Source organism: Ursus americanus, chromosome 7 (assembly GCF_024610735.1).
Source record: "Ursus americanus isolate L20-20 chromosome 7, mUrsAme1.1.p, whole genome shotgun sequence".
Taxonomy (NCBI): Eukaryota; Metazoa; Chordata; class Mammalia; order Carnivora; family Ursidae; genus Ursus; species Ursus americanus.
The window spans coordinates 51,995,029-52,008,213 of NC_142133.1; the positions used below are offsets into that span (position 1 = coordinate 51,995,029).

General features: G+C 42.6%; 1 protein-coding gene across 2 annotated transcripts in view; it reads right to left on the reverse strand.

The window, feature by feature from the left end:
• The window catches only part of MRPS5 (mitochondrial ribosomal protein S5), a 42,855-nt gene extending 29,697 nt beyond the window's left edge, over positions 1-13,158 (reverse strand). For both annotated transcript variants that reach the window (XM_087863688.1, XM_045808973.2), the window contains exons 1-7: positions 12,928-13,158; positions 9,734-9,814; positions 7,845-7,982; positions 6,708-6,833; positions 4,871-5,104; positions 3,098-3,132; positions 1,221-1,311 (exon numbers count right to left, since the gene is read on the reverse strand). In XM_087863688.1, coding sequence (XP_087719814.1) covers positions 1,221-1,311; positions 3,098-3,132; positions 4,871-5,104; positions 6,708-6,833; positions 7,845-7,982; positions 9,734-9,814; positions 12,928-12,985 — 763 coding nt within the window. In that variant the 5' untranslated portion in view covers positions 12,986-13,158. The remainder of the gene's footprint in view (positions 1-1,220; positions 1,312-3,097; positions 3,133-4,870; positions 5,105-6,707; positions 6,834-7,844; positions 7,983-9,733; positions 9,815-12,927) is intronic.
• Positions 13,159-13,185: the final 27 nt, after the last annotated feature.

The following is a 13,185-nucleotide window of genomic DNA, read 5'->3' on the forward strand; positions in this document are numbered from 1 at the left end:
CTGGTTTTTATAAGTGGTAAAAAATGGAAACAACACAAGCATTCACCAAAAGGGAAAAGGTTACAGTAATTACGTTTCTCCACACAATGGAACACTATGCAGTCAGTACAAAGAAGGAGGGGGAATCTGTTTGTGCTACTCTAGGGAGATCTCTGGGTTTAATACTAAGAAAGGAAAGCAAGGTGCAAAATTATGGATATACTCTTTTTTTTTTTTTTTAAGATTTTATTTATTTATTTGACAGAGATAGAGACAGCCAGCGAGAGAGGGAACACAAGCAGGGGAAGTGGGAGAGGAAGAAGCAGGCTCATAGCAGAAGAGCCTGATGTGGGGCTCGATCCCATAACGCCGGGATCACGCCCTGAGCCGAAGGCAGACGCTTAACCGCTGTGCCACCCAGGCGCCCCTGGATATACTCTTGATCCCTCTGTGTTAAGATTTTTTAAAAGGTAAATGGAGATCTATGAATACAGAATTTCTGAAAGATATAAGAGTGTTAAGAGAGGTTTCTTTTGGCAACGTACTGTCATATAGATAACTTATTTTGACAGTGTCAGGATGGGCAGTTTTCCAATTTTCTTTCCCTAATACATCCATGTATACACTTCAAAACCAGACATTCACTGGGGAAATTTTACAGAAAAGTATAAAGAAGAAATTTTAAATGACTCAAAAACCTATAGATTAAACATTATTAACTTTTCCAACATATAACCTTCTAGTCTTTTCTTTGCATAGAGACATACTTATATAAAAAGCAAAACTGGGATTATATTATGCAGTCGTCTGTGAAGTGTTTTTGGTTGCTTATTTTTACTTAGCATCATTTTGTAAGTAATTTTCCATTATTCTTTAATGGCTACAGAATATCACAATGTGTGACTATATTCTTTTTGTAACTATGTCCCTGTTGTTGGACATTAAGTGGCTTTCCCTCCCTAATTTTTCACTATTATACATAATACAACAGTGTCTTAAGCCTTTTCGAACATCCATTGTTCTCCACGGAAAAGGCAGGTAGAGGAAGATCTGTTCCTTCTTTTTCCTCTAAGGGATTTTATGGGTTTGCCACAAGGTTTGTGGACCCAAACCACTTAAAAGGTTTAATCTGCACAAAGAGTCTGGGCAGCAGCAAGAACCCACAGACTCCAGAGGGGAGCCCAGGCCACACCTGTCCTCTGCCTCCACCATCAGCACCATGCATATCACACCCCATTTACCTGCAGCTCCTCTGCCGTTCCCCACCACGACCAGGACACGGACTGATTTCTTTCTTCCCTCTTTTGCTGTCATATTGAAAACATTTCTTACCTAAAAGACAAAAGGTTTCATATGTATTACACCTTTAGAAAATTCTGAGGGAGCCTGGCTGCCTCAGTTAGTAGAGCATGCAACTCTTGATCTCGGGGTTGTTGAGTTCAAGCCCCATCAATTTAAAAATTAAAATAAAATAAAATAAAAATCAATTTAATTTAATTTTTTAAAAAGGTAAAGAAAATTCTCAAGGAACTGGAGTGACCGCCTTACACACACCCCCCCATGGTAAGTAGCTATATCATCCTCCAAGTCATAAGCACCAATAGCAAACTTTCTCGAAAGGAAACCTCTCTCTGCACTATTTCTTCAGTGGTAAAATGGAAATAAGACTTTCCCTTCCTATTTCATAAGGTCGTTACAAGGTTGGACTGAGATCTTCTGAAGGGATTCGAAACTGTACAACTCAATACACACTATTTTAATGAACGTCACAAAGGAAGAGAGTTGCTGATTAAACTTTGAAAGAATTTGTAACTGATTATTACTGATTATAACATATTCCAATTATCAGGGATGTTAGAATATAAAAAAATGTGCATCTTAGAAATGAATGAAAATGCAGTACAGAATTAGGCTAGGGCTGGATCTCTATACTAAGGTTGAGGCTTACCTGATAATACAAAATTTGGAAATACCTGCTTATTATGAACTACAGGAAAATCTATGTTTTATTTAGCTTGCTTATTTTGTTTTTTTCGGTGTATTTAAAAGGCCAGGAATTATGAAACTGTTACTTTTAACTGCTTACATGGCAAGTCCTTTCCCATAAAATAAGCTTAAAGGAAAAGGGCGGTCCCGTCCACATCCATGGATAATCTTACAGGAAATCATCCACATATACAAGATTTCTTCAAAGGGATTAACTTCCAAAAGGTATAAACTGGGACCCAAAGACATAAAATGCTTGTAAACGTATTTTAAATTACTGATAATGATGAAAGAATATACATATCTGATCACAAAATCAGTTAAGTGATTTTCCCATATGGTATTTAACCCTAACCACGTATGTGGTACTAGCTCAAAGGGAAGCTCACTCTTTTAGAAAGTGCCCTGGAAGTGACTGAAATTTACCTGACACAGGCTTCAGTTTCAAGAACCCACAAACAGCCCAGCAGATTATTTCCTCATCAAGAGCTGGGCACCGACAGCAACTCCAAGCTTTCTTCCCCTGCTCCATGGTTCCTTCCCTCTGCTCCCTGAACCGAGTGCCCAATACAGCTTGTTTAGAATTCAAGGACAGATTGCTAACCTACTTTAGCTTTAGGAGGGAGGATTTTAATAGTAATCTCCAAATTCTGTTCTCAACAATACCACTGAGGCTGCCCTCTCATGAGACTGCAACTGGTAGCCCCCAAAAAGGGCGGCAGTCATGTGAGCCAGGATCAAGTAACTGAAATTAAAATGTCATTATTTCCATATCCAAATCAACTGTGTCTCCAAAAAGACATGCATCAAAGGCTTTTCCTCAAAGGTGCCTGGGTGGAGCAGTCAGTTAAATGTCCAACTCCTGATTTTGGCTTAGGTCATGATCTCAGGGTCGTGAGATCAAGCCCTGTATTGGGCTCTAATGCTGGGCATGGAGCCTCCTTGAGATTCTCTCTCTACCTCTCCCTCTGCCCACCCCCGTCCCTGACCCCTCCCCCCATGCAGTCTCTGTCAAAAAAAAAAAAAAAAAAAAAAAACGACCTTTTCCTCATGGCTCCTCTTGTGCTATTCCCACTCCACGCACCCCAACTTCTCCAAAGGCTCAACGGAGTATTTAATTCAGCATGCCTACCTCAAGTACCCTGGTATCAAAATCATCATATGTTTCTGTAGAGAGAAAAGAAGCAGGCATACAGATAAATGTGTCTACACAGTTAGTGCATGAAAGCGTTTTTCAACACAGGCACCACCGCCGATTTTGAAGTGAGAAGGAATCTCAGATCTTTTGGTGCCACTCCCAAGGCCACACCCTCATCCTCCATCATCACCAGAGACTGCTCCAGCACTAAATTCATAAAACTCGGCTGCCCTTTCCCTGACTGCATCATCCCACCCCTCCAGCTCTCTCACCAACAACTCCCATGGTGATGGTTCTTGGAGTTCCCTAGCACCTCCAGGCTCCTGACCACTGTCTTCCCTTCCTCTAAGCCCCTCTAAGCCTCTGCCACTCAGCCAAGACACCACAAGCCACTGCTTCGACCAGATCTTGCAAATGTCCTCAACTCCCTCACCCTCTTCTCTCTCCACCACACTATCCAGGCCAGAATAAAATGCAACTGTCGGCACACCTGGCCTGCTGGGTGCGGAAGGAGAAGTCAAAGTGTAGTACACATGTGGGCCACTAAAGACATGGTCTCCAACTCAGTCAAGTCCTCCCTGCTGCCCGTTGGCCTTTTACGTCCGTTTAGGTCTCTCTCCACTCACCACAGCAGCCATTTCAAACACTCTCTGTGTTCTTTTATTTTTATTTACTTTTTCCTATAGAAAATTTCAATCATATAGAAAATAACAGAGAACAGCAAAATGAAATCTTACATGCCCATTAGCTAGCTTCAACACTTATCAACAGAGCCCATCTTCTTTCCTCTAAACTCTAATTCCTACTCCACGGGATAATTTTGAAGCCAGTCCTCGATACCCTGCCTCTTCATCAAAAGATTCCGGTGGCCATGCTCGTCAATGCCCCCACCCTACTTTCAGCAGATGACCCCACCCCCTCCTCACCGACTAACTGAAGCCACCAGACAGACAGCACTCACACACCATGCCCCCAGCACACACACATTCCCACTAGCAACAGCACAGGCTCCCCTGAATCCGCAGTCTCAAGTTAATCCACTCATCCACTCTGGATCTAAGCCCTCATTAGGGATTTAGTTTATGGGTTTTTTCTCTCCAACCCATACCTTCATCCTCCCATCCGCCGTTCTAAGCACATTCACCTGAATCTCTCCGTCTCTACTTCCCCTCACCTCTTTAAGCCAAACTTGAGAAAGTAGCCACACTCTTTTCTATTTCTTCATCTCCTGCTCATTGACAAGAGGGAATTTTTCAGGTGATTTTTACTTCTTTACATATTCGGGATGGGGTTGGGGAGGGAGGACTCTGTTTTCTAATTTGGCCTGATAAGTATTATCAATTTTTATTTCATGTATGCTTTTATAAAGTTGAACGACAACTATCTGGTTTATCTTCTGTTATCAAAAGAGCACTCCCAAGCCACGCTGCTCCACAGGTACCCCATGGGCAATTGTGTTTGGGGAACTGCATCCTACTTGGGCTTGTATAGATCCCAAATGCATGCTACCACATTCAAGGCTTTGAGAAGCCACACGTAAGGATGCCAAAAGCCAGTACTTTGCTTCCTGTGTGTGGAATACTTCTTGGTTATGGGCCTCTAATGTTCCATAAAATACAACTGAATAATAATGTGAAGTTATCTCAATAATGCTCAAATCCTTTTTTCGAAAAGGCAGTCTAAACAGACAATAAATAAAATTAAGGAATTCTAGAACTACAGGTACTCTCTCTGTCACAAAGGGAAGCAACACTGGGACTCTGCTACCTCCACTGGGACCAGGGTCAGGAGGGCCAAGACTGACGCCTCCCCACGTGTTTCCACTCCATCCTCGCTCCCGTTTAACCTTCGTCTTCCGCTTCCGGTCCCACTCTTCCCTCTGCTGGACCATATCAGCCTCTACCTTCTCCTGATCTTCCTTGCTTCTTTGCGCAATGGGCTGCACAGCTCCCTCTCTCATAAGAGGGACATTCAGACCAGGCCAGAGGAAGCCACGGCGCCCTGAAGGTTTAAAAACGTATGTTAATAAGAATTTTTAAAAATCATTCATTTCTTCAATGTTAAAACAGCAGGCAACGGGTGTACAGACCATGACACTGCTGGACGGAGCTTAAACTAATGATCACCTGGCAGGCCACCCGGCACTGTCTATTAAAATTTTAAGTGTACCTACCCCATAACTAGTAATTCCACTTCATGACATTACCTAGAGAACATTCCCATACAAGTACGAGGCATAAGTGTGCTTGGACAAGGAGGTCCACTGAAGTGTTATTCGTAAAAGCGAAGAGGGGAAACAATCTACGTGTATAGCAATATTGGACTGATTAAATGACCTGTGGCAACTTCAACCCATGAAATACTCTGCACTGAACCGAAAGAATAAGGTAGCTCTACAGATTCTGATATGGAACAATTTCCAAGACCTATTATTGAGTGAAAAAAGTAAACTATAAGACAGTACATACCATGACATAATTTAATTTTTTTAAGAAAACATGTTTAAGGTATTTATGTATATGAAAACATTAAAATACACCAGAAGGAAACATCAAAATGCAATCAATACCTTGCTTGGGGGCAGCAACCGGGATTGGAAGAGATAGAAAGGGCATCAAGGGGAATTTAGATTTCTCTGTAATCTTTGAATTTTTTACTGAGAAGGTATACTTAATATGATTGTCGTACCTTTTAAAAACGTTAAAAAATAAGATACAAGGTGAGTCATTAGAGAAAAACATTCAAATAGACAAGCAAGTGCAGTGAACAGTGTTTTTATGCCTGGAAGCCTATCACAATAAAGGATAACTTGTCAGCCACCACAGCACAAAATGCCGATTCGAGTACACTGTACTATTTTTACTCTTCGAAAAACACAAAGTAAAAACGATCATGTGTTTCAGGGGTTGGCAAATTAATGCCCAGGGGCCAAACCCTGCCCACCACTTGTTTTTGTAAAGTTTGACAGGAACACAGCTATCCTGGTTTGATCATGTATTATCTGGGACTTTTTGCGCTCCCATGGCAGAGCTGAATAGTTGGAACAACGTCCATGTGGCTCACTAAAGTTAAAAATATTTTCTAATTGGGGGCGCCTGGGTAGCGCAGTCGTTAGGCGTCTGCCTTCGGCTCAGGGCGTGATCCCGGCGTTCCGGGATCGAGTCCCACATCGGGCTCCTCCACTGGGAGCCTGCTTCTTCCTCTCCCTCTCCCCCTGCTGTGTTCCCTCTCTCGCTGGCTGTCTCTCTGTCACATAAATAAATAAAATCTTTAAAAAAAAAAAATTTTCTAATTGGCCCTTTACAGAGCAAGTTTGCCAGCTCTCACAATGAATCGTAAGCACAATGAGGGGAGTGACTATCGCAGAAGATGCAACACAAGGGCACTTAAAGCTTGTTGAATGAAAAACTGAATGAATTGCATTCTATGGGATTTTCTTCCCCCAGAATCATGGGGCATTAAGTGAGCCATCTGGGTGAACTCTAAAACTACAGACCCTAATGCCCTTCATGAGAAATAGATGAGGCTTCTAGACTATAAAACTCTCTATAAAACTAGGAGGGAAACCTTAAAAGCACATTAGCTTTTTTATAAATAAGCTTACCTTCACCAATGATCTGACCCCTGTTCAAATCTTTTTTTCTCTTTTTCTTAGTTCTTTTGCCTCTTCCTTTTCTTGCTCCTGCTCCAGTCTCTGCTAAAGCACCTTTCCAAAGCTCATCTGCTGTCACTGTAATGAAAACAGGTTTTTTGGTTTTTTTAATTACCAAGCAATGATCTATGGTCCCCCATTGAATAAAAAAGGCCAGAAGAGGCCAGCTTCACTTGTATCACTATAGAATTATAGGTGATTTTCTTCTTTTTGATTTTCTGTATTTACCAAATAATCTAAAATGAACTGGCTTTATAATCCTAATTTTCTTGTAAACAGAAACTCTATTCTCTTTTAAGTAATCTCTATACCCAATGTGGGGCTCAAACTCACAACCCCAAAATCAAGACTTGCATGCTCCACCAAATGAGCCAACCAGATACCCCAATTCTAATTTCTTTTAATTTGCCTAATGCTGAGTTCTGAAATCAGTCTCCATTTATTACAAGCTAATTTCAGTTCAGATTGGACTATTTCAAATACCACTGCAAGTAGGAGTAGTGTTAGCAAAACAATGCCTACTTAACATCAATTTTTCCTGGGGCACCTGGGTGGCTCAGTCAGTTAAGTATCTGCTTTTGGCTCAGATCGTGGTCCTGGGATCGAGCCCCGCATCAGGCTCCCTGCTCAGCTGGGAGCCTGCTTCTCCCTCTCCCTCTGCCTGCGCTCTCTCCGTCTCTCTCTGTCAAATAAATAAATAAAATCTTTTTTAAAAAATTAACTTTTCCTGATTTTACTATCTCCTCAACTAAAATGCAACTAAAAACAGCCTTTGAATATATTCTTGTTGTGAATCTAAATCAGCAGGGATTTGGGCCACAATTCAATACTCTGTAGGTCTCCGGTGCCCCAAACAAGGGGATTAAAGTAAACTAGTGCTCCCCCAAAGTACAGTACAAATAGTTGGTAGTATGTGAGATAATTCTAGGAGGTATACTAAAGAATATTTTTATTTTAGTAGCATACCATATACTAACTTCTAAAGTGTTAATTCAGGAAAAATTAAGGAAAACAAGAAAAATTAAGATACAAAAGCACCTTTTATTTTCCTGTTTCATGAAATGGGAAGTTTGTGGCCAGTCTACGTACATTTAGTGAAGAAACTATAGGATCTATGCTGTTGACCCATCGAATTACTGGGAGACGAAATACAGCATTGTGTCTGTAGCGCATGGGTCAAGCTGGTGAAATGATGGTTGTCTCTGGTTCCTAGCGACGACGAAGGACCTGTAGGTAAATGGAAAAAAACTCCGAGTTAGATGCTCCATGTCTGTGGAAAAATACTGCCAGCACCAAATAATTAATCATTACTGATGCAATTAAGTAACTAAAATCCTGAACTTTGTAGTCATATTTTGAGGACAGCCTTTCTTTAAAAAATAAATCAAAACTTAGACTGCTGAACTAACTGCCCATCCTAGTTAGAGAAGTGAGAGTTCATCCACACAATGGACGCAGCTGTCTAAAGAAAGAAATGGATCTGTCCTTACTGGGGTCCCCATGGTGCTATGTTGCCCTGACAACCCCATGATCAGCATTATCTACTCTGGGCACGTGGTGACCTCTGCTGTCTTCAGCAGGCAATGTACCCGTGTGGAAAGACCTGTAAATGGCCTGGTTAGAAGAGCAAGGTGCCGAACAGTAAAGCACCCTACCCTCCATGTTGAAGAAACAAGGAGGGGACATGAATATACTTTATAGACTAATTTCAGAAGCATATGTAAGAAACTGGTCACAGCGGTTGCCTCTGAGGAAGAAAACTGGTGCGTTTGTGGTTAGTAGGAGAGATTTGTGCTTTTTTGCGTTTTTTGGAATTTTTCAAACCATATGCATGCGTCACACAAGAAAACATTTTCAAACAGCTGTGTCTTAGGGGCAGCTGTTTAACCAATCCCATGGATGGTAGTGTCCTGTGAGGGAGGCAGGGGTGACAGGAATCAGGGACTCAAGGAAATGGGACTATTGATCACAAAAACAGTACACACACTCCAGCTCTGTATTTTAATGGAGAACGTAGTCACCATGAGAAAAGTGAGGAGGGGGATTGAAACAGCTCTTGAGAGAATAAAGTTTATTTAAGGGCACTGGGCTTGAACAGAAAGCCAAAGAGTGACAGCAGCTATTTTCACGTCTTTGAGAAGTGAGGCCAGTCAGTGGCCCTCCTCACACAAGCCTTCTGCAGGCCCTCCATCAGCTCAGGTTGGGGACACCACCTGACTTACAGCAGAGGGCAGAGTTAGTTTATGAATGAATGAGTCACCCAACTAGTAAGTGAACAAATAAAGGGAAGAGCTGAGGTAAGCACACTCTTCTGGACCCTCAAGCAAGGCATGAAGGCATCTCAACAAGCAGGGTTAACAAGATAAAAGGGAGTTAAGACTAAAAGTAAAGCTCAGCGCAGAGAGTTCCAGAAGGTCTAGGACACAGTGAGATTTCATATTCCGCCCTAACCATAGGAAAAGGCATTTCAATGACCACAAGCACAACATGGGCTCAGCAAAGCCTGGCTTCCTTCCTTTCTGGAGAGTGACTGAAGAGAGGGCCCTGCACTCTGTCAGTGTGGGAGCAAAGGCCTCTGCAAAGACACGGCTTTACTAGGAGGCATCACAATATCCAGACAGCTCTGGACCCAGCCCTGCCATTTACTGGCTGTGCGATCCTGAGCGAGTCACTTCGTCTCTCAGAGACTCACTCCATCATCCGCCAAATGGAAATGAAACCCCCTCATAAAAACCGGTGAGAATTAGCCAATATAACATGTTACAAGCCTGACACACAGTAATTACTCCAAAAATCATAGCTATTATTTTTTAAAGCCTTGAACTATAACAACTGTAGTCATAAAAAACTTGAAAACTACTCTAGACCTTATGCACTTCCATTATAAAGAATGTGCTTTGTTCATTTACATTTACGCCTACTTAAAGTACTCTGGCATTAGAGCTTGTGAAAAAGGCAGCTGGATAAACGAATCTCACCGTTGCTACGAACAGTCTTCAATGCCAAAATGGAAGCTGTCGGAAAGGTGTTTCGGTAAAGCTGTCTGGACCATATGTGGCCTGTAAATTTAAAAAAATTCTTTTAAGATACATTTCTACATTAAAAGGAACATTTTTAACACCCAAAGAATATTACTATCTACAGAATAAAAGAACCAAGAGAAACAAATGAGTAATTTCCGGGTCCCACGACCACTTGAAGTAGGTAACATCACATCACATCTTCTCCTTCATGTTCCCATCTAACCAGTTACAAAGCCCTACAAATTCTCCTCAAAAATCTATCAGCTGCACCTTCTCCTACAGTCTCACTGCCCCTTCTTTGCTCAGGCACCATCCCTCAGTCACAAGGTAACAAGAGTCCCTTAGCAGGTCTTGCTGCTCCCCCTCCAATTCCCCATCTGTTGTCAGTCAGGCCTTTCTAAAATAACACGCCTGGTCACTTCCCAGGCCCGATTTATCATTCTTTGGCTCCCTACTGCCTGCAGAACAAAGTCAAAACTCCTCAACATGGTCTATAGGACTGCAACGTGGCCCCAACCTTCCACATTGGTCTCATCTGTCACCACTGTCCCCTTCACCCTCTTCGACTACACCAGACTTGTAGTCATTCTTGAACACACTCTGTTCTTCAATCCCTTTGTGTCTCTGACACGTTCTCCTAAACATCACCTCTGGGTGAAGGCTCCTGATTCCCACAGTGCCCCCCAAGCACTCTGCTCTCCTCGCTCCTCCGAAGCCCCGGTGGCACCAGGCTGTAACTGTATTGGGAGCCACTTCACATGGAACAGTGCTTCCAAACAGGCTCTGACAGCACTTACTGGTTCCTAATTTTTGAAAAGGGTACCAAGATAAATCAGTGGGGAAAGAACAGTCTTTTCAAGAAATGGTACTGGGACAACTGAATATCCACATGCAAAAGAATGAAGTTAGAGCCCTACTTCATACCATATATAAAAATCAACTCAAAATGGATCAAAGACCCAAAGGTAGGAGGAAAAACTAAAAAACTCTTAGGAAAAACCCTAAGGGTAAATTATCAAGACCTTGAATTTGGCTTTGGTTTCTCAGATATATTAAAAGCATAAGCAACCAAAATTAAATAGGTAAATCAGACTTCATCAAAATTTTTGGGATTCAACAGACACTATATTCAGAGAGTGAAAAGACAACACACAGACTGGGAGGAAATTTTTGCAAATCATATATCTGACAAAGAAGTTGTACCTAGAATATATAAAGAACTCTAACAATTCACTAATAAAAAGACAACTGTAGAAATGGGTAAAGATTTGAATAGACATTTCTCCAAAGAATATTTATAAATGGCCAAATAAACACACAAAAAAAGATGTTCATAAGCCATCAGGGAAATGCAAATCAAAACCACAAACTGATACCACTTCATACCCACTAGGACAGCTATAATAAAAAAAATAATAACAAATGTTGACAAGAATGTAGAGAAATAATCCTCGTGTACTGCTGGTGGGAATGTAAAATGGCGCAGCTATGTTAAAAACAGTTTAGTCATTCCTCAAAAAGTTAAACATGGAATTACCATTTGATCCAGCAATTCTACTCCCAGGTCTGCATACAAGAGAAACTAAAATATTTCACACAAATATTTATAGCAACATCAGACATAAGGGCCAAAAGGTGGAAACATGTCAAATATTTGCCAACTGATAAACGGATACACAAAATGTGGTATGTACATGCAACAGAAATTCAGCCATAAAAAGGAATGCAGTACTGATACATGCTACAACATGAATGAATCTTGACAACCTTACGCTAAGTGAAAGAAGCCAATCACAAAAGACCACATAAGTATACGAAATACCCAGCACATGTAAACTATATGGAGAGAAAGATAAGTGGTTGCCCAGAGTTGGGGGCAATGAGGAACTAAGGGGATGACAGCCAAAGGGTATACTTTTGGGGTGATGAAAATGTTCTAAAAGTTGATTATATGGTGATAGTTGTATAGTTTCATGAATATACTAAAAACCATTGAATTGTACACTTTAAGAGGATAATTGTATGGTGTGTAAATTACATCTCAATAAAGCTACTACCAAAAGAAAAGTTTATACCAGAAAACGGGGTGTATTAAAAAAACAAAACAAAACAAAACAAAAACAGGCTCTGGAGCCAAGTGGTATGGATACAAAAACCTGACCCCCTCCCAATGTAACCTTGAACAATTTCTCAACCTCCGTGTCTTGATTCCCTCATCTGTATAATGGGAATAATAAAGGCATCTATCTCACAAAGACACTGTGAAGATAAAGTGAGGAAGAGCATAAAGAGCTTAAGACAGTCCCTGGAACACAGTAAGAGCTCATGAAGGAAAGCTACGAATGCCATAGGTGCTATCTGAATGGAGCCTTGAAAAAGGAGGAGGTGGTCACAACATGGACAGAAGTAAAGAATGTCCACGACATGGACAGATTTTCTGCCAAATGATTTCAGGTTAAGTTTCCCAAATGGGTTACAAAAAAATCTTCGGTTTTTAGAGGTCTTTGGGCTTCGGAATCATGCTGGGTTGTGGATTTACAATAAAACAGACGAAGAAAAAAGGCCAAGACGATCATGAATCACAGAGACAGACCTTATGCTAAAGGATACAGCAGATTGCCTCTCCTCAGGCTGCAAACCAACAAACGTGGAAGAGGACAATTTAACAGCAAAACCACAGACATTCAAAACATCCTTCTTTTCACTAATGACACTGATCCAGCCGGAATCTAAAATGACTGATACTAAGCTTATCCTACTCAAGCTGGAGGACTGCCTCCACCTGCCTCGAACCCCACATCGACATCTCCAAATGAACCCATCACCAAATGAATCACCATCACGCCCCCCGGGAAGGCGATGCTTGCCTCCCAGTTCCCCGCGCCTCTTAGCCAAGCACGCACGAGCAGTTTGGTGAACTGGAAGGAGCCTTGGACAGCGTCCAGTCCACCCTCACTTTACAGACAGGAGCCCTGCGATTCGAGAAGGCGCGGAAGCGCTCAAGGTCACACAGCGGCTCTGGAAGGGACCGGAGCCGAGCATGATGGGCCCATCGGGTCGCCTCTTTCCGCCCGTGCACCTGCAGTCCGCGGGCGAGCCCCCGCCCCCGTCCCCGCTCAAAGCCCCTCTCCCAGCATCCGGGCTCTCACCCGCCGGCACGCCACACAGCGCAGGGAGGTAGCCCGCGGCGCGCACCGCCACCGCCATGGTGGAGCCCTGAGAGCGCCTCGGTCAGGACCGCCTTCTCCACCGCCTGCCGCGACTGCAACTCCCGAAAGGCTGGCCACAGCCTGCGGCTGAATTCCCGAGGCCAGAGGACCGCGCCGAAGCGCAGACCGGGGTGGGGGATTGTCTGTACCGGCAGCAGTTTAGAGAGAGTCCGGCGCAGCTGCGGACAGCCCCCTCTG